Below are 21824 nucleotides of genomic sequence, written 5' to 3' on the forward strand. Positions count from 1 at the left end.
GACTCAGCTTCGGGCCATTACCTCGGGCCAAATTCCACAGACAATCTTTCACTTCGAAACTGAAACACCACAAATTTTTCTCTCTCTACAGTATGAGCTGTAGAGAAAAGTCCCGGGGCACGTTTATTTCAGGGCGTGAGGAGGCAGGGCCTGCGCGGGGGGGCGTCCCCGGCGGCCCCAGCGCTCCCGGAACGCCGCGCTCGGGGCGCTGTTTCCGGGAGGGAGGGAGAGAAGGCGGGGGGCGGGTTTGGGCGCTGCACCGGCGGGCGGCCCGCGGTCCCTCGGCGGCTCCGGGATTCAGGGCGGCGCGGGAGGGACGGAGGATGAACCTGGAGCGGCTCCGGAAGCGAGTGCGCCACTACATCGACCAGGTGAGCGCCCAGCTGGGGAAGGGGCGGCAGGCCCCCGGGTTTTCCCCGAGGAAAAACCGCTCTCGGCGCGGCTCCCGCAGCCAGGGAGGCCGGGGCGGGGCGGGAAGCGGTGCCGGCCTCTGCAGCGGCGGAGAGGGCGGAATTCTGTGACAATGCCCCGTTTTCCCTGGCAGAGGAAGGAGCGGTGGTCAGAGAGGGGCGCGGCGGACCGGAGGTGCTGCCTGTGCCGGGGCCTCCCGGTGGGTTTTCCCGTTCTTTCCCTCGTGCGGAGGAGGAGGAGGAGGAGGCGGGAGCCGCCCTGGGGCTGCTCTGTGGCCGAGGCGTGTTTGCAGGATCCCGCCCTCTCGGGTTGTGCAAGCTGGGCCCTACTTACCTAAGGCAGGGGAAAATGACCTCTATTGCACCAGGGCTGGTTCAGGTTGGACATCGAAAAAAAGAATCTTTTCTCTAAAATGGTGATTAGGCGTTGGAATTGACTTCCCAGGGCAGTGGTGGAGTCACGCTTCTTGGAAGGGGACATGGCATTTGGTGATATGGTTTAGTGAGTGTAGTGGGTTCTGGCAAAGGTCGGAATTGGTTATCTTGGATGCCTTTTCCAACCTTTATGATTCTATAATCGTTACAAGGGGGAATGGATTCAAACATAGAGAAGTTAGGTTTAGGTTAGATATTAGGAAGAAATTCTTTAGCGTGAGAGTGGTGAGGGTGGAACTTGAAACAGGATGCCCAGAGGAGCTGTGGATGCCCCATCCTTGGAAGTGTTCAAGGCCAGGCTGAATGAGGCTTTGAGCAGACTGGTCTAGTGGAAGGTGTATCTGCCCCTGGCAGGCTGGAACTAGACAATCTTTAAGATCTCTTCTGACCCAGACCATTCTGTGATTCTCTACCTGGTGATTAAGCTGCCCATCACGCTCCTGCAATGCTGCAGATGGCTCTTAGGAGGGCAGGGTTGTTTTCATTTGCTGATGGAGTCAGCAATTACGTTGCTGCAGGGCAAGAAAAAAGAAAAAAAGGAGGCACAAGAGGAAAAATACATAAATAAATTAGATTAAATGCAGCATCAAACTGTTCTGCTCTCCTTCCAGTTCAAGCTTGGTGCGGGCATCACTGCTGAGAAAGGCACACCCCTTAAATCAGCAAAGGCATTTCTCTGTGTGGCCAGCAAGTCTGACTGAAAGGCTGATTAGGGACCCAAGATAATTTAGTGGGTTTGATTGTTTTGGTTTGCTGTTCTCATTTGTGTTAAACTGTTTCACCAAGCTGCTTTGCCACACAGTGGTATAGACAGCTCTGCACTTCTGAGGAAGGAGCATCAGGAGGAACATGAAGTTGCTTTTTTGTGTAATAATGTGTCATCCTATAGTACTGTAAGACTGCTCAACAGAAGTCATGCAGTGCCTTGTAGGCCTGGGTTATACGTTTCTTTTGTAGTGTTGAGATAGTAATTTAAATCTCTCTTCTTGTGGACAGCTATTAAATGTGTGTGGGGCTGGTTTGTGGGGGGGGGGGGTTATTTTTTTTTCCCCCTTGGGAATGCAGATTGAAACCAAACTATTCTCTTGACAAATTTTCTGGGTATTATTAATCCCCATCAAGTAGGAAATGTAGGAACACGATAGAAAAGACCACTTAGGTGATGGAGTGTGGGGCTTTATGAGGACTGGGATACCATCAGTGTGTGCATTTCGGAACAGACTGCCAGACCTGTACTCCAAAAGCATAAAACAGTCTCTGAGGTTCTGAACAAACTCCACAACTGCAGTGGTGCAGGAGAGGAGAGAAGCCATCAAGGCTTTCTTAGTCTTCAGAGAACAGCAGAGTGGTTTGGGTTGAAAGGACCATAAAGACCATCTAGTTCCAACCCCCTGCCAGGGCCAGGGACACTGAAAGGCTGCTCAGAGCCTCATCCAGCCTGGCCTTGCAGACTTCTAGGGATGGGGCATCCTCAGCTTACCTAGGCAACCTGTTCCAGAGCCTCACCACCCTCACAGCAAAGAACTTCCTCCTAACATCTACTCTAAACCTACTCTCTTTTTCAGTTTTAATCCATTCCCTCTTGTCCTCTTGCTACATGATGGTGTAAAGTCTTACAAATCCTTGCAATGGCAGGGTATTTGTTAAGTGTCCAGCATATCCTAGGAATCATATTAGATTTCATTGCATGGAGTGGGATAAAAAGGAACTGCAAGAATGCTTGGTGATCTTCTCAGGAGATAATCCCAGCCAGTTCTGTGAGATTTTGCTTGGCACCCCAAATCTGGTGGCAGTTGTAGCTGGGTTAGTGGGATATACCTGCAGGTTCTGCTTTTTTAATGGTGGCAATCAAACTAATGACCTGTTGCCATACTTACACAGCACATCACTTTTGGTCAAAGATACCTGCATTTTATTGTAGATAAATGAACAACACCAAATTACTTTTGGATATGCCTTGGAGGTTACAGTATTGGTCCTTTTAAACTATTTAAGTTACAAAGATCTGAAATGTGAATCACCATTCATTAGAAACTACATGCACAAGATATTAAATATGAGTGATGTACAATGTATTTCAAAATTATCCAGAAAAGCTAACCCCAAAGGAATACTAATTACTTCTATCATGCTTTTACAGCAACAGTATCAAAGTGCCCTGTTTTGGGCTGACAAAGTAGCTTCACTTTCTCATGGTAAGTGGTTTATTTTTACATTGTATTTTTTAAAAATTCTTTCTGATAGTGTTCTCTTTTGGTGGGGTTTTAGGGCTGTTTGGCCAAATGCTGATGTTTTGAGTTTGGTTTAAATACATGTTAGTGGTGTTTGGAATGTCATTCTCCTAAACAGAGCAGAGCTCATCTTTCTTCCCTTTTGAACTCTGTGTTACAATTCATATTTGAACACACGTTAAGCTTTGCCTTCCTTAAGAAACAAAAAGAGCAAGAGCAACAAGAGGCCATGGTGGTTTCCCACAGGACTCAGGGTTGCTCTGGGTGACAAATGCAGTGTGGAGGAACACACTGTACATTGGGAGGGAGTTGATGCTGCCCATGACCACCAGCACTTACACTTCTTAAAGTGATTCCAGGGACTGGATCCCACAAAAGCTTTGGTTGCCAGTAAGGTAGGAGGGTACTAACTGTACTTCTGAAATTGCAACTCCAAGCTATGGAAGTCCAGTGCTTTCACTGTTGTTAGGTTCCCACTGATCATTTTATTGAGAGAGACATTTATGGGGTTTTTTTTTTACCCTATGTCCAAGAGCAGGGTAACCTGCAAGTGCTGCTTTTTTAATCTGTATCATCGTTGTCTCCTTCTCATGATACACCTCTATTATGACATTCTTTGTATTCACTGTCTAGTGCACTATCTGAGCTCTTTAAAATTAAAATCTGATTCTTTTCATTTTAATCTCTCACTGATAGATACTGTAAGTACTTTATACATATTTATAAATAAAATTTTGTAACTCAGTAAGATGGTAGAGTGGGGGAAGATATGTCTCTAGTGAAGCAGAAGTGAACATGCTGTATTAAAATGTTTGAAGTTGTATTGTAAAACAATGGTTTATAATTTGTTCTTTTACTTCAGAGGAACCACAGGATATCTACTGGTTGGCCCAATGTCTGTACCTAACAGCTCAGTATCACAGGGCAGCACACGCCCTGCGATCGCGGAAGTTGGATAAGGTAAGTAATTTTAGTCAAAGACGTGCTACTGTTACCCCTCTTTTAAGGCTCTGCTGCTAACCACAGTGACTTCACCATCACAGGATTATGTTTATAAGAAAAATAATTTAAAAAGCTGCATTTTTTAGTTCATAAGGTCCTGTGTTTAATTGGTCAGGTTTAAAGCATTGCCCACAGATAAGATCACAGAAAAGAGATGGGTCCTAGGATGTAATGCAGCAGGTATGGAAGGTGGATTTTCACTTCAGATGTAGTTGTTTCAATTTTCCTTCCACTCTGATAATGAGTGGTAAAGACAAGAGTCAAGTAAGTGTTCTTTGAGAATTTAGCAGTAGAGAAAGTGTTACAGGCTTGGTCAGGAAGGACTTTTGGTGGTGAAAGGGGTGAAGAAGCCATAGAACTGAAAAAGAGAGCAAAAGGGACTCCAGCAGTGTAAGCAAACACATTCTCTCTTTATAATTGATGTGTATGAAACTTCTCTTTCAGTTGTATGAGGCATGTCGCTACCTTGCAGCTAGATGTCACGTGAGTACACATTTTAACCCCTACTGGAAGCAAACTAAACTAAATAAAAGGCACATTTTGTGAAGATTAGATACCTAATAGGCAATGTAGATATATGTTCATTGGAACTACAGGTTTAAATTTTTTGACAGTTGATTTCATTGTTTAACTTTCAGTTGGGTCACTGAAGTATCCATTGTGGCACTAATCTGAAGAAATCCAACTCACCTTTTTTCCCAGGAAATACTCCTCTAGTATTTTGTGGGCAAAGAATGTGAACTGTTTTTGTCTCATGTCTTCATGTTTACACTTTTATTTGGTTGGTTGTAATCTGACCAGAGGAAATGTGATCCATAGTTGTATAGCTATAGTTAGCAGCTTTATACTTCTGTATAAAATGTCATACAGAAGAGGTAAAATGCAGTTCTTTCAGAAACAGAACTGAATCAATTGTTAGATTAAATACAGAAAATTGAAATAGAATAATGTGCTATTTATAGAGTAAGATTATCATGTTTAATTAAAACCTGTGTTAACTGGTTTTAGAACCACACCTGTTTCTCTGACTGCATACTGCTGAATAATACATTTTTCTGTACATGCTTTATTTTATAATTTTTGCACATTTTTATAATTTTATCATTTTTGCATATTATAGATGACCAGTAAAAGAGCTAACTGCAATTATAAAATGACAAATGGCCAAATAAGAAAATGCATGCATGAAAAACCTGCTGATAAACACTGGTTGTTATAACCTATGCCCTTTGAAACATGATGCTGTTTGTTGGTGCTTTATGTACAAAATTTTCAAAACTTTTTTTTTACATGCACGTTTGGTTAGTATGCTGCAAAAGAGCATCAACAGGCCTTGGATATTCTTGATATGGAGGAGCCAATCAACAAACGACTTTTTGAAAAGTACTTGAAGGATGAAAGTGGGTTGAAAGATTCTGCCACAGATTGGGAGATGTCACAGTCCTCAGTAAGTGACATTATTTTAAAAAATATTTTTGTAGGAATAAAACCTCTGAAGTCAGAAAGTGATTTCACAGCTCTATGAATCTGAAACTTGCATTAAAGCTTTCTTTTTCAGATAAAATAATTTTTGGAAATGTTGAATCATTCTTTCAGTCACACATTGTGTATTAGCTCGCCTGTATGAAAATAACTCAGTATGCAAAAATAAACAGTGTTTTGCAACAACTTCTTATACAGTATTTGCAGACACTTTGCAGGAACTTCATGGTCTAGCATTGGTTTTTACAGTCTTTTAGCTCTGTCGTGATAATGTAGGCTAACATTGCTTTCAGTTGGGCTGCTGGGTTCTGAGATAACAAACCAAGGGTTTTTTCTCATCCAGTTATTTTTAATGAAATTCTTCATAATCACCCAAGTGTTGTTCTCAGTGGGATATTCTTTGATCACATTTGTGAAAATTATGTGAGGTGAAGTTGAAATTTTGAAGCTCAGTGAAAAAGTTCTGTGTAGACACAGTTTAAAGAGATTGGTACAATGTGTAGACTGAAGGGTCTGTGAAGATTTGCCAGTTTCACACATACAAATTAAAATTTATTAGCTGCAATTACTGTGTAGGTGATTGACAGCATTTTCCCTGTAAGACTGAAGTAGCAAAGTGGGTTACATTGCTGATGTGAACTGATTTTGAATGCTGGTATAATTGGACTAAAGGACTATTTAGTCTGATGATAGAGTTGGATGATGTGTTAACTTTCTCTCTGCTGACACTTTTGTGGCCTTCTGACTAAACTAAATACCCATCAAGAGAATTTGGAAAGAACATCCTAGTTAATAACTTTGTAGCACAACTAGCAATTACAGGCTTTCACGGTTTTCTTTTCTGCAATATCTATGTTTTGGATTGAAAACAAGGATATATTTTTCTGTTCAGAACAACTGAGTCCATTGATTTGGCCTTTGTCATCTCTGCTGTGGTCATTCTTTTCTTGCATGAAATATGTGATTTAATGGTCAGCAAAGAAGTGTATTGCCTTTGAAAGTGACAATTTCTCTGTGTTGAATATGAAGGGAATTCAGTATAATTAGGTTCAGTATCTGATAATTCAGTATCAGAGAGCTGGATGGCAGAATTAGAAAAGGAAAACTCTGTCCTCTTTTTGTTTATTTTAAGCATGTGTTTATTTGGCAGTAGCTAACCTGACAGAGCATTCTTTGGATTTTTCTTTGAGATAGTGGAGACAACTTTTTATTTAAAGACAGCACTAGAAAACCAGGTTCTATCATACATGAAATACTTTTTACTTTCCAGGGAGCACATTTGATTTGTGCTCAAGACTAAATTACAAACACTGATTCAGTCTTTGACCACCAGTCCTGCTTTTCCACCAGATCAAGAGCTCTATATGCCTTTTACGAGGGAAGATCTATGATGCTTTGGATAATAGAACCCTGGCAACTTACAGCTACAAAGAGGCCTTGAAGCTTGATGTTTACTGCTTTGAAGCATTCGATCTTCTGACATCACACCATATGCTGACAGCACAAGAAGGTCTGGAGAGAAGTATCTCTCAAATACAAGTAAAATTTACCTGCTTTCTCAAGACCTGTTTTCCTAAATAAAATTTAAAGCAATACAATGAGTAACAGACTTCAAAATGTTAAGAATAGAAAATGTATGAAACAAGGGAAAATTACTATTTGCACAAATTTGAACTTTTATTTTTCAGTCCTGCAGTGGTAAGAGTTGAAAGAAACGCAGTAAGCAGCTGTCCTGCTTGTTAGCTCCTGAAGCTCTTCTGCTCTGCCCAGCACAAAGTTTCGTCCTTGTTATAGTCCTTGCAGTTGGGATGACCATCATAAAATCCTTTGCATCTCTAAGTTCTTGAAATGTTGCATCTTACTGTTTCTTCTGTAATATGACCACTTCAATGTTTTTTTAATTCATACAGAAAAAGAACTCCTTGAATCTCTACCTCTTAATAGACAATGTACGGAAGAAGAACAGGAATTGCTTCACTTTTTATTTGAGAATAAATTGAAAAAGGTAAGCCCCAAAAATATGGAGAATTGGTTGAAAGTCTTGGCTTTGGGTGTAAATTTTTCTTGGATCCCATTTATTCTGAACACTGAAATAAATATGGACTTTGTAATTTTTAAAAATTTTTGATGCAGTACATCTCACTTTAGGTAATACTGTAACCGTTTTCTGTTAATTGTTTTCTGCTGTGGTAACAACTTGAAATTCTGATTTATGTTTTTGAAAATTTATTTATTGAGAAACTTCTAGGTGGGGAAAAAGAATGTTAATAATGTAGACAAGATGTCAGTTACCTGAAAATATTAGGCTCTAACAACATCATTCCAGACTATACTTACCCAAAGATAAGGTGATAAGGAGCATTAAAAGTACCTATTGCTCAGTTTTAATTTCTACAGCCTACATGAAACATATTGACTATGGCAAGCGTCTTCTGTGTTCTAAATGAGCTTTTAAGTACATTTTAAAGAAGCATTTTATCAAATACAGGTTTTATGGAGTTTCGGTTAAAAAATAAAAATTTTAAGAACTTTAAAGATTCTTAAATATTCTTTTAGGACTAAAAATATTAATATTATACCATCTAATTTTAGTTTAGTTTAGTTTTTGTTTCAAGTGTTGTTTCTTTTGTCTTTCAGTATAATAAACCCAGTGAAACTCTGATTCCTGAATCAGTAGATGGTCTTCAGGAAAACCTGGATGTGGTAGTATCCTTAGCAGAAAGGCATTATTACAACTGTGACTTCAAAATGTGTTATAAGCTTACTTCAGTGTAAGTGTACAAAGCAACTTTCAGGGTTTTTTCTCATATATTGGAGTGTCATAATTATTCCTGGACTTACAGCAAATATTGTTGTTCAATGGGTAAACATACAGAACTATTTGATATGTATTGGAATATACATGTCATGTGTTATATATGTCTCAGGTATTAAAAATGTGTAGTTTGTGTCTGGCAAGACATGGTATTTTTATAATACATATCAGAAGTATCCAAGGTAAAACTCAGCTTAATCAGCTCTGTGCTGAACTTCCCTTCATCCATCCTCTTCCTTGTTCTGGTACCTTCCATTTTGTGTGCTCTCTACCTACTTCTTGTTTGGCTTTCAGAATGAACTGGTTTTAATCCATTGGTTAGTTAGGAAGTTTGATTTCTCTGGCCAATCAACAGTTACAATCTTATTGATAATGATCAAAAGTTGTTATTAATTTAAAAACTAGCATGTTATTTCTAATTTTGATGGGGGAGTATCGTGTATCAGCTGCTGCCCAGCCCAGGCCTGCGCTGCTGCTCGGGTCAGAGGGGGCAGAACACTCCCGTGGTTTGTTTGCTTCTCAGCTGCTCTGGGTCTGGACTCATGGATATGTTTCTAATGCCACAGGAAACAAAATTTTTACAGTTGCCACAACTGAGCTAAATCTGACTCTGAAGGCATACTGCCAGGTGTTAACCTCAGGAAGTTGAGGAATATTGCTTGAAAGTTGCTGTCAAATGTATGGAAAAGATGAACAGAAATGTTGTTTGCTGTCTGCTGGTTAAATTTGAAGTGACTTGCAAAACAAAAGTGTGTTTTATTCTAATTCTGATTTTCTAATTGTATATTCAGCTTGAAAGAATTTTCTGTTATCCTCTTTTGTTAAGCTAAATTAACTGTTAGATTTCTGGTTTGAGGAGAGCCTTTATTATGTTGTAAGTAGTTACCTTTTAGTTATAAATAGTTTTCTAATACCTAAAGTGGTAATTAACTGGAACATTACATGCTATACAAGCAGTTTACTTTTAACACATTAAAGTTTTTGAAATGTGCATTACAGGTTTTTTTAATTTTTCTTTTAGAGTGATGGAAAAAGATCCCTTCCATGCAAATTGTTTACCTGTACATATAGGGACACTTGTGGAGCTTAACAAAGCAAACGGTAAGGAACACAGAATTCAATACTCTTCAACAGAAGGCTGTAAAGCCCCAGTTTTTATAAAGAATTAAAGATGCCAAGAAACCCCCTTATATACCATTTGAAAAATTACATATATATATTTCCTCCTACCTGCTGTTTCAAGAAAACAGTGGTAACTGGTAAAGAAGGGAATTTCAGAGCTGACAACAGGATTGAGGGTTAGGGGGAAGTAGATGTGCAAAGAATTCATAGTCATGAGTGTTGCCATCTTTTAACCACTGGACTGTGTAGCCAGGAGGCCCGTGAGCTACGCTGCCTCATCCCTGTCATTGTGATTTCTGTTTCCAGGTGGTCTTTGTACAGTATCTGGCTGTACTTTTTATGCTCAACAATAAAATATAATAAATAAAACTAGAAAGAACTCTTCAGCAGTTGTTTATGCTTAGGTGGAGATGATTATTCTGTGATAGAAAAAAATCTAGACTCTCCTTGCCTTTGCTGTTGTGAAGGCCTCTCTTTAGTTCAAATAAAGATAGATATTATAATAAACATGCAACACCTTCATTGGAATTACAGTAATAGCTTACTTGAAGCTGGGGTGGGTTTTTCCTATTCCAGACTGCATATAAATCAAGTGAACAGCTTGAATGTCTTTAAAATCAGTTGGAAAATAGAATGAGCTCATATGCTGTGCAGTCTCTCGGGATGGTGCATTATATGTACACAAATAGGTCATTAGGTGTACTGCTACTTCCTGGTGATTCGTGAATCACCTCCCAGTTATTTTACAGTTAAGTACATCTGAAAAAGGGGCCAGTACTGTGATTTTTCTTCTAAATCTGCCTTGAGAAGCATTATGTACATAAGTTAATACTTTGTGAGCCAGTTGTAATATTTTTTTTTCTGGAGCTGAGAGTTGATACAAAGTGCTCCAGGACAATCTCATTGGTTTAAGAGCACTGTGCTCTGAAGAAATAGAAACTTTATGTGCTGAAATGCTATTTCCTTTGAAATTGCATAGGCAATAGAATTATTATCCTGTAGGTGATTACTGCTGCTATTGTTAGAAAATCTGTAGTAAGTTATTCCAGTAACTAGAATTCTTATTTTTACTAAAAAAGTAATCACTTGGAATTATTCCAAATAATATATAATAATTTATTTGCTTTTGTCCTATTTTCAGCATATTAATGCACAGGACTCTACTTTGAAATGGATCTAGCCAGTATGTTATACCTTTTAGATGTAGGAAGTTGAATAGTATTTTACCTTGACAAGGTACATTCAAGTGTAATACTACTGGCATTTATTTTAATGTATGTTAATGATGTAAGTTACAGAATTCTTGAAGGGTGGGAAATAGAGCTGCTTATATGTCTGCTTTGAAGACTTATGGGTTGTTTTGGTTGGGTTTTCTTTAGCTAATTGCAAAACTGAATCTATTTTGAGGCTGTTTGAAGCATTACCACTAAAAGAAAACATTTTGTTCACTTCTGGATTAATAATGTTAGGTGTTTTTTATATTTTGTATGGAAAGCTAAAAGACTTGAAACAGCTGAATGTTTTAGCATGTTTTAATTTTCTTTTCTTGTTTCTTCCCACAATGTAGAGCTTTTCTATCTTTCTCACAAACTGGTGGACTTGTACCCAAATAATCCTGTAAGTTGTTCTAAGTTTTTGTTGTCAGGTAGTTTCTTTTTTAGGTGAAAGCACATAAAAGTTGTAATGTATTAGTTTGAGCTACAGAATTCAGAATCTGTTTCTGGAGGAGGCTTGTAGAAATGGTTCACTCCTTTTATTTTCTCTGCACTGTAATTCCCTCATACCAAGGTTCTTTTTACAAAACTAAGTACCCGTAAAAGGTATTCAGTGTGAGTTATTTACTTTGATTAATAATTTAAAACAAATGCTACAGTAATAAATGTCTACACGTCTCTGAGCAACCTTTTCCAGTGTTTGATCACCTTCACAGTAAAAATTGGTTTTCTTTGACTTGACCTTAATTTTCTGTGTCGCAACTTGTACCCATTGCTTCCCATGCTATCACTGCACCCCTGAAAAGAATCTGGCTCTGTCTTGTATTCCCTACCAGTAAATAATCGAGGACAGCAGTAAGCTTTCCACTTAGCTCTCTTCAGGAGGATGAGTAAGGCACAGTTAGAAAGGTACATGCCAGCAGTTCTAGCTTGTCTGTAATACCAAATAATTTGAAGAGCTGACTGTGATTTCAGTGAAAATGTTCCTAACTTCTCTAATTATTATGTCTTCCTCTCTTTTGACTAAAATGAGTGTGATGTATCTAATAATATTCTATTTTGATTTTAATGTGTAGGTGTCATGGTTTGCAGTAGGATGCTATTATCTCATGGTTGGCCACAAAAACGAACATGCTAGAAGATATCTTAGGTAAGGTTTTTTCTGTTTTCCGTAGTGAATCTGTTGCTCGCTTGCCAAGTAAACATTTAATGTTCATGATTGTTTGTAACCTCATAAAGAGAAGCCTCAATAAACCGATTAGGACTTAAATACTTCTGTTGCCACCCTTTTTTTGGTATAGCAGTTTAGACCTCATACATAGAGATACTTTAAAAATGAGGAAGACTTATCTCTCCAGGCAGTCACCTTCCTGTTCTGGGCAAGTGTAGTTCCTGCAGTCACTCATGCTGCTGAGCTAACTACAGCTGTAGCTGATCAGGCCTCAGTTCTCAGCTGAGGGACACTCAGACATTTCTCTCAGGTACAGGTTTCATATCTGAAAGGGAAGAGTTATATGGAAAATTCTGACATTTGGCTGTCCAGTTCTTTCTGTGCACAAGCAACAGTGGGCTTTTTAGGTTGGATCAATGCGGTTTCCTGTATGTCTTCTGTGTGTGTAGTGAATATCAGCACTGGGGAGCAGGACTTTGCTGTGAAGTAGGGCATTTGTTCAGGTGCTTTAAGCTTAAACTGGGAAGGCATAAATCAACCTGTAAGACTAAGTTTTCCTGAGACCTTTACAGACAATATATGTAAAGATGGGTTAGTCATTTAGACGTTTTAAATGCCTGGTTATTATGAGTAAAGTATTTAAATTCCTTACAAGTAGCACTGTGAAATTCTTCAAGTAGCTATCCTGAGTGATATATTTGGTTTTGGTGCTGAAAAAAAAATATCTTTAAATGTACAAGCATTCCTAGACAGCAAGAAAGGATCTGTAGAGGTTGAAGAGAAAAACAAACAAACCAAAAAACAACAAACATCAAAATTCAGAGTAGTTCTGGCAAAAAGGAAAAGAGATCTGCTAAAAGTGAAATAGTAACAAGATGCTTAAATTTCTTGGAGAAGAATAATAGTGTAAAGCTAACAAGGCTAGGGACAACTGTGGGCTACACTATGGTTTCCAGAAAAGAAACTTGAAGACACAGTCAAATGCTCACTTACCTTTCATTGCTGTCACGGGTGGCAAGATACAAATGTTTGACTATGTAAAGTTTTGTCTCAGAAGACAGAGAACAAACTCTTTTGTAGGATCTGTGATGAGAAATAATGAGTTTATACTGTGACAGACAAAATTTAGATTATATGTTAGGGAAAAAAAAAAAGTTTTTAAGGATAGTTAAGCAATATGATAGAAGACTTACGGAACATTTATTATCTTATGTCAGAAGCTTTTAAGAAGATTGGGCACACTTGTTATGAGCTGTTTAGTTATGAATGCCCTTGCCTTCAGATGCAGAAAATAATCTACACAGCTTTCTAATGTTCCTGTCAAGTCCACCTTTCTGTAAAGTCTCCAGGTTGATGTCTTGATGCTCAGGTTGCAGTTTTCAGCTCAAGACTTGAATGACATTTTGTATATTTCTCTGGTGTACGGACTGTGATGAGACAAATGCTCATCTGCATAGCTAGCCCAATTAGATTGCAAAATTTCAACCTAAATGTTCATTTGGTATTTTCATATCCTACTTCTTAAACTTGGATTTGATAGAATATATTCATTTCAAAATGTATAGCTAGGATTTTCCAATGAGTTTTGAGTCACTACTAATGTGTTCTGTATTTTACTCAATTCAACTACTAAATAATTGTTTAGGTTCAGTGATATCAAATAATTCCTCCTGTCTGTGAACAGTAGCAGAAATAATAAAATCAATTCACAAGAATGTGTGATACTTTTAAGTACTAAATAGTTTGAACTTTTAAAATGAACTATGTTTACCACTGGTCATTACAGACAATTTCTTAATAGATACCTAACCATGTGGCACAGCATTGCTATCTAAGTAGTCATGTGAAGCAGATGAAATGTAATTTCAGATGTGTTTGCTTGTGACTTGCTGTTGTTTTTAGCAAAGCCACCACCCTGGAGCGAACCTACGGCCCCGCATGGATAGCGTATGGACATTCATTTGCAGTGGAGAGTGAGCATGACCAAGCAATGGCCGCGTACTTCACAGCTGCACAGCTCATGAAAGGGTCTGTACAATCTTCACATTTGGGAAGATTCAAATGAATCCATAAGTAATGTAGAATATTGACTTACGTCCCTTTAAACAGTAGCAATGCATTTGCAACAATTACCTGGTAGAGAACAAGGGGAGAAAAAACCCCCAAATAATTTAACCATCTGCATTTAACTGCATTATTTGGGATTATTGTTCTGATTTTATAAGTTCTAAAGTCAAGTTTTATATATAAGTAATCTAAGTTCTGCCTGCACATCATACCAGCTCATCAACTGCTGTATAGTAATAGCTTGAATAGCTCTTTGATGCTGTGTGAGGGGGTTGTAAAATGAGTCGTGAACTAATATTGCATGTAAAACTATTGCATTTGATTGTGGTTACTGGTAAATGTAATTATTTTATTGATTACTTCTTCCATATTCTATTTGTAAATTAAATATATGGATGAAATTAGGGGGAAAAAACATCAGAACTAAACTTAAGTGCTGAGAAAATGCATGTGATTGCAGAGCAGGTTACAATTAACTATTGGAATTCAATCTCTTGTTAAACACACTGGTAAAGTCTTTTAAACTTCCTCTTAAACGTCCATTCAAATCAGCTTTACTTGGATGTACATAAACATATGCAAAGATTTGGTATGACTTTATAGTTTGTGACTCCATTCTTGACAACCCCACAGAAACAAACATTCACTTTGTTTTATGGTTTTTAGGTGTCATTTGCCAATGCTCTATATTGGACTGGAATATGGTTTGACCAACAACTCCAAGTTGGCTGAACGGTTTTTCAGCCAAGCTTTAAGCATTGCACCTGAAGATCCTTTTGTTATGCATGAAGTTGGAGTGGTAGCATTTCAAAATGGAGAGTAAGCTTGCAAAATATGATCAAATACTATTTTAAACATGTATTATTCTGAATTGTAATGTGCCAGTATATCTACTAAAGTACTTATATTGAACTACAGTGTCTTTTGGTTATAGTTTAGATGGTGTTCACCTTCAGTCCTTGCTTTCTACATTGTTCTTCCTTGTTTAAGATGGAACAAGAACATAATTTAATGCTTGAGGAGCATTCGGAGATTGATGCCATCTTCCATGTGGCTGTCATTGTGTAATTTAATGCCTGAGAAGGCAACTATCTGCACACATACTGTAAAGTTTTGTACAGCAAAACATTTTATCAGCTCAGGAGGTTCCAGATATATTCTGGGGGGAAAAACCTAACCTATATAAGAAGTCTTTAGTTAATATTTTTAGTTTGATTCTGATTTTTTTTTTTAGTTTTGTCTTGTTAGCTCTTAGGGTCACAATGCAAAATATAGCCAAATGTAAATTACTGGGCTTTGTATCTAATGTCACTCATATGATGAAATAATGTCATAGAAATATTTCTTGAATACAGTTTTCTCATACTGCTAATAAAAGCTCTTCACTAATTTACTTTTTTTTCCCCCACCCCTTCAATCCTTAGCTGGAAAACTGCAGAAAAGTGGTTCCTTGATGCACTGGAAAAAATCAAAGCTATTGGAAATGAGGTAATTATTCTAATAACATGCAAGGTCATAAATTTGTAAAATTCCAGCAAATTCTGTAATAGCTTGTGACAAAATATGTTGTGTTTATTTTAAGATAAAAGTAATAGAGTATAAATTTTATTTTAAAACTGTCTTCAGTGCTCCTAGGCTGAGACTTAACATGACTTTTTCCAGTTAAGTGGAAAACAAGTTTTGTTTGGTTTGCATCAAGTTTTAATATCACTGACCCTTTAAAGAAATATTATTTGATTTAGGGAATGTAAAAAATAGAAAATGAGTTACTGAATACATGTTTTGAGCTTTTGTGTTCTGTTAGGAATTTAAAATGCTTGTGGTATTTTTCGTGTTCATAAATAAAATTCCCTATTCATTTGTTTTTTTTAAAGTAGACAAAATTTAGTTACAGTCTAGGAAGCTGCAGTTATTTGAATTGTTGCATTATTTTGCAGGTGACAGTTGATAAGTGGGAGCCTTTGTTGAACAACTTGGGACATGTCTGCAGAAAACTCAAGTAAGCAGAGAGTACTGGAGCTCCATTTCTCTATAATGCTGCAGAGATGTGTTTTCTCTCTTCTTTTTATCAAGATTGTGTATCACATGACAGCAGTGTAGAATTACCCTGTAAGAACAAGATTTTCTAAATCAGCTTGTGAAAATAATTACATTAATCACCCGTTATATCCCGTTTACTATGCAAAAGCTAAAGTACTTAATGTAAAAGCCTTTCTTTAACAGTTGATTCTTATTAGGGAATTACTTGTAGGCTTCTAGATGCTTGTATGGGTGTGAATTTTAACTCTCCACTGTCCCAGTCCTCACATACTGAAATATGTCCATTGATTTAATTAACGTAAAGCTGGGTTTGTGCCAATTATAGCTTGGATTAGTATTTACTTGGTTTTACTGAATTCAGTGACATTATAACACAGAAAGGGAGTCTTACTTCATGTTTTTAGAACAAAATTATTTAATATTTCGTTTCATGTTTCCATTCCATGAATAGAAAAAGTGCAAAGTACACATAGCAGCTTTAACAGTTTTAACATAGAGATTTTTTCTCATCCATTACTTTAGTCTGACTGTAACCAGTGCTTTCTTTTGTTCAATCAATGCAATTTTTAAAAAAATATTTTAAAATTGGTGTACACTGTAATTTTTGTTTCAAAGTTGCAAAGGAGAATGTGATTATGGTAGATGAAAACTGTGCTTCTCCTTTGGCTTTGGTAGTAATTGCTTTGTGCTTAAATTGCCAATTAGTCTTCATTTTCATTATGAAATAAGGACGTATAACAGTTACTCCTTGTGCCAAGCTCAAACAAAAGGCTTTCTGAAATCTGTTTGTGAGTATAATTGCAGGGTTTTTCAAATATTTATTTTTTTTATAATTACTTTTGTCTTTTTTTTAATTTCTACAGTAAGTTACTAACTGCTTACATCAGGCTTTGTACAACTTCTAATATTTGCTCAGGTTCAGAAATCAAAGCTAAAATATTTTTATATCCTTGTAAACTATCTTCCAAGAAAATCAAGATGAGAATTTAGGCAACTGTACATATGCTTTGACATCTTAAAAAACTCTGTAATAACTAATTTAGTTAGTGTCTGTAATACTATGGCTATTATGAAAATATGGCTATTATGAAAAACTTACTGGATATATGTTTACTCACTAGTATTATGTGGTTGAAATTTGAAAACAGCATATTCAAATACAGTGGTAGTCAATTGGACATGTAAATACTATGAGTGAAAATGAAATCATGTCAAAGGTTAGTGCAGCAAGCAAACTGTTGCATAATTTTTCTGCTTCAATTGTTACTTGATGCCCTCTAACAACTTCATGTGTTGCTCATTGCATAATTTCATCATCGCTTTAGATGTTAAACTTTCTTGTGAACAGGTGGTATCTATCTTTATTTTTTAACAATGTGGAACTAGGATGTCAAATGTGACAATTTAATTTCTCAGTATAATGTTGTAGTATACATTTAGTCCTTGTTTTATAAAATGACGAATGCAATAATCAGTGTAATTAATAGATAATTTTCAAAGGTTGGTATTTGATAGATATCATGGATATGTGTAAACCTCCTTTTCTGATAGAATGTGTTGCAAAATGACAAAGGTACCAGTGTATGCAGCACTTAAGGGTTGTGAGATTTCAGCCCAGGGAGCTTTTCTCAGTTTGAATCATGTGTGATTTAGTCTCACACTGCTCCTTTTCTCCCTTGGAAAGAAAAATGAAAGCTGCAGAAAGAAAGCCAGTGCTACAATGAGCAAAATTAAACATCTAAAGCAATTTATCATATCAAACATCTAAGATCTCCAAATGGGACCTAGCTGTATGCAGCTGTTTTGCTACACAAAGGAGAACAGTGATTTCTCAATTGCACTGAGGAAGAAAATTGTCAATATCCATGAGTCTTTTGTACATTCTATTACTATGTTCAGAGTGAAGCAATAATTTGAAAGTTCTGGCACAATTGTGTTCCACTTTGCTAAAGAAAATACCCACAGGGTACTGTAAAAACACCTTTCACCATGAAGCTTACTAATAGATGTCCTGTACTTAACCCTACCAGGAAGTACGAAGAAGCACTGGAATACCATCGCCAGGCTCTGGTATTAATCCCTCAGAATGCTTCTACTTACTCTGCCATTGGCTACATTCACAGCCTCATGGGCAATTTTGAAAGTGCCATTGACTATTTCCACACGGTACGTAACTGCCTTCACCTGGAGGGCTGGTCACAGATTCTGTTATTGACTGTTTCATTCTAGTTTGGAGCAGAGAACCAGCATTTGTTTCCAGCCTCCAAATGAGTGTTTATTTTATAATCTTAGTTTGTTTTTTCTTAAATCTTCTATATTTTATTGATTAGGTAAAAAATGGCCTCTTTGGCAAACTTTGAGTTGCAACTTATATTTTATATACGTAAGCTTCTCATGCATCTGAAATTCTAAATTTTTAAATATAATTTAAATATATTTTTTAAATATAATTTAAATAATATTTAAATTTTAAATACTTCCAACCTAGAAATTTTACAGTAAGTAAACAGCAGCATGTGTTATATCTCATGATATGTGAATGATTTCCTGTCTGTATATATGTTCTTTTCTGATTTTGTTTTTGTGTTTTACTTGCTCACTACTTCAGCCAGTTCATATGATGGTGTTATTTTGGTTGTGCACTGTTTTGCTTTTACAGTGAAGACTGTGCTCAGATAGCATCATGGAACAACAAACCAACAAATTGAACCATTGCAGACTTAAGATGTAATTGTTTTTATTTGCTGCTAAAATTTTTTTTCCTATATATAGGCCCTTGGTCTCAGGCGAGATGACACGTTTTCAGTCACAATGCTTGGACACTGCATAGAAATGTACATTGGTGATTCTGAAGCCTATATTGGTAAGTCTCTAACTTAAGTGTCTCTTAAAGTCATTGAGTCCTTTGAGAGGATTGTTATTCTTATGTCAAGGAGTGACCACTACCTAATTAACTCACAAAGTAAAGGATGTTTTTGTTTGTGTTTTTTTGGTTGTTTTTTTTTTAATGGCTAAGTGAGTCAGAACATAGCAGCAATTGCATATGATCACTGGCTTTTGTGAACATCATGACAGTAAACTCTCACCAGCATATAGAAACACTTCGTCATTAAAAATGCCAGTGGTTTCTTTTTTAGAAAATACTGATCTTAGATTGCAAAGGGAAAAATTAAACAGAGGTATGGAGTTAAGAAAACAGAGAACTAATGCTAATGTTGCTGTTGAGCAAGGTATTTTCACTGTGTCAAAACTTGTTTCTGTGCAGACAGGATAGGTTCTTCTGAGTCAAAAAATACAGCTTTATATATAGTACAAAAAGTGCTTCATAACAGTAATACATTATATTGCCGTAGGCTAAATTTTCTGTGAAAGTTTTTTCTCTGGAAAAAATCTTCTGTATTTTTTTATAAATTTCTGCTTCATTGAACTTAGTGATTTATCTGTAGCAAAAACAGTTAATGTCTTGTCAAGCGTGTTAAGAAGGCTGAAGCCTTAAAGTAAAAGCCATCTGTGTGCTCTAGTGCTTTTCCTGCAGATTTGTCTCATAATTGAAACAGATGTTTCTTTTCAATATTGTCGTGCTCCATATGTAGTCATTTAACACATCTGGAAGAACCATGCAGCCATGTGATATGCATTAATGCAAACCAAGCTGTGTGTAACTTAAACAAGAGAAAAAGCCCCTTGGAGAATTGGGAAGGGAATTGGCAATTACTTCTCAAAACAGACTTTTGAATCTGAGTTGTACTTCTTGTAATATGCTTTTTTGAGGAAAGAGGCTGCAGAACAACTCATTCAGCTTCAGTCATTAAGCAGCAGCAGCTCCTTGATGGTGTGAAAGCAGAGAATTATAGTAGTTTCTGAATGATAGTTTCTTTGAGATTACATTTTTGGGAGTATTAATTTGAAATAAACTAATGGTTTGTCTGTTTTCCTAGGAACAGAGATCAAAGACAAATTAAGATGTTATGACTTCGATGTACACACAGTGAAGACATTAAAGAACATAATTTCACCTCCCTGGGATTTCAGAGAATTTGACATAGAAAGACAAACTCTGGATGAAAGTGGCATAGTAACATTAGAGACATCAAATCAAAGGAAAAGTACAGATACCAGTCGCCCATTGGAAGAAACATTTGAGATTGAAATGAATGAAAGTGATATGATGTTAGAAACATCAATGTCAGACCATAGTACGTGACCATAAATACTGGTAGAGAGCTCATTTTGTCTAAGTGTAGTATGTTTGTTTTAGCATTTTTGTTATTGTGTTGTACTTTCATGAATTTGCTATTTTTTATATGAATTCAAATTACTATGTACTAAACACCAGGAGTTTTATAGTTCCTACTTTATAAATATTCCTTTCCTGACAGCACTCTCATGAAATCCCCACCTGAATCAAGAAGACCTCATTGCATCGAAGCAGGCCATATACATTAGTTTGAATCCAGAGTATTGGCTATTTTGCACGTCTGTGCATTACTGAACATGAATTCAAACTTTAGACACAACTGCACTTTGGAATTCAAGAGTATCAGGGGAGGAAAAGCTTGGGGAGGAGTCTGTATTTTATCAGCAATTGCACACACACTTACTGTGGAAATCTGTTGGGTCCAGGTGATCCTATTGCTTTCCTATGACGACCAGCACAGCAGTATAGAGAAGTCTGGCTCTGTCCCAGTGACAATCAGAATTGTGCTGTGGCTCCACAAAGGGAACTGAAGATGCCCAAATTTCCCTTCTATATGTTAGAAAATATGGATTGGACTTTGCATTGAGTGCAGAATTCAATACCAATTCCATATATTCTTAAACATGAGAAAATAAAATTAACAAAAATGTTTTACTTCCTAGTTCTAAAACAATTCACCCATGTTCTCCTGAAAAACACAGTATGAGCCATGAGTCTTAAGTGAAAAAGTATCCAAGCAGACTGTTGGAAAAATTAATCATTTAGGAAGCATATGCATCTCCTGGGTAGAGTCAGGTCTCTCTTCTTAATGTGGCTGGCAAAAACAGTTTATACAAAGGGCTTTCTTTTGTTTTGGAACCTGGTAATTGAGGTGTGGTGCAGGGGACTTCTTTGAGGTAAACTGGGAATTTTTCCTGGACATCTGGAAGAATCTATGATGAGTGTGTCTCAACAGCTGCTTTAACTAGGCAAGTCTCTTCCTTTAAAGGATCTTTTGATAGTTATTTTTACATCTGTGCTTATGTATCCTGAATGATTGTAACCAAGACTATGTCATGGATAATATGACCACAAAGACTTGTTGCTGCACACAGAAGGATATTGCCAATAGTTTCTCAAAGATTCTCAAGGATACAAACTCCTTTTTCTCTATAGCATTATTTTTAATCCACCATAATTAAATCTAGTTTTCTAGTAAGACATCATGGCAATTTCTAAATGGAAAGTTGCAAAACAGTCTTCTAGAGAATCAGGCCTTTTGATTACTGTCAGACATGGACATAAATCTTGCATTGTTTTCCTCTGTTACTATTTTTTTTTCATTGGTAAAACAAAATGGGTTTAAATATTGATAAAAGTTCATCTTTCTTCCTGTACTTCCCAGTTACGATCTGATGCTGTGTCAGCTGTGATAGCAACACTGGTTTATGTTATTCCTGCCTGTAGGAATCTACTGTGCTACTTCCTCAGCTGTGGTAATACAAATCCTTGTGTTACACTGCGAATGAAATCAGGGAACTGGAACAGCATTTTAAAATATTTTCTAGATCTGATCAATTCTCAGATTCAAGGAGAGCAAGCCACTGCTGTGTTATTTGTCATCAGTGGGTTGGAGTGGGAGGAAACAGATGGAATAG

General features: G+C 37.0%; 1 protein-coding gene across 1 annotated transcript; it reads left to right on the top strand.

Annotated features, from left to right (window-relative positions):
- Positions 1-248: 248 nt before the first annotated feature.
- Positions 249-20321, top strand: CDC16 (cell division cycle 16). Its single transcript, XM_083884688.1, has 18 exons — positions 249-371; positions 2986-3040; positions 3939-4036; positions 4523-4561; positions 5385-5525; positions 6911-7070; positions 7471-7565; positions 8198-8331; positions 9397-9476; positions 11065-11114; positions 11788-11861; positions 13785-13910; positions 14616-14768; positions 15374-15437; positions 15887-15948; positions 18020-18155; positions 18762-18852; positions 19928-20321. Exons 1-18 carry the CDS (start codon positions 324-326, stop codon positions 20191-20193), a joined length of 1872 nt encoding a protein of 623 aa, XP_083740814.1. The 5' UTR covers positions 249-323; the 3' UTR covers positions 20194-20321.
- Positions 20322-21824: the final 1503 nt, after the last annotated feature.

Source organism: Zosterops lateralis (genome assembly GCF_965231275.1).
Source record: "Zosterops lateralis genome assembly, chromosome: 2".
NCBI lineage: Eukaryota > Metazoa > Chordata > Aves > Passeriformes > Zosteropidae > Zosterops > Zosterops lateralis.

Excerpts from the sequence above, each read along its gene's own strand:
- CDC16 (XM_083884688.1), top strand. The coding sequence starts at position 324 with ATGAACCTGGAGCGGCTCCGGAAGCGAGTGCGCCACTACATCGACCAG. Across the intron at positions 4,037-4,522 it reads GATCGCGGAAGTTGGATAAG|TTGTATGAGGCATGTCGCTA; the intron begins GTAAGTAATTTT and ends CTTCTCTTTCAG. Across the intron at positions 15,949-18,019 it reads CATGTCTGCAGAAAACTCAA|GAAGTACGAAGAAGCACTGG; the intron begins GTAAGCAGAGAG and ends TAACCCTACCAG.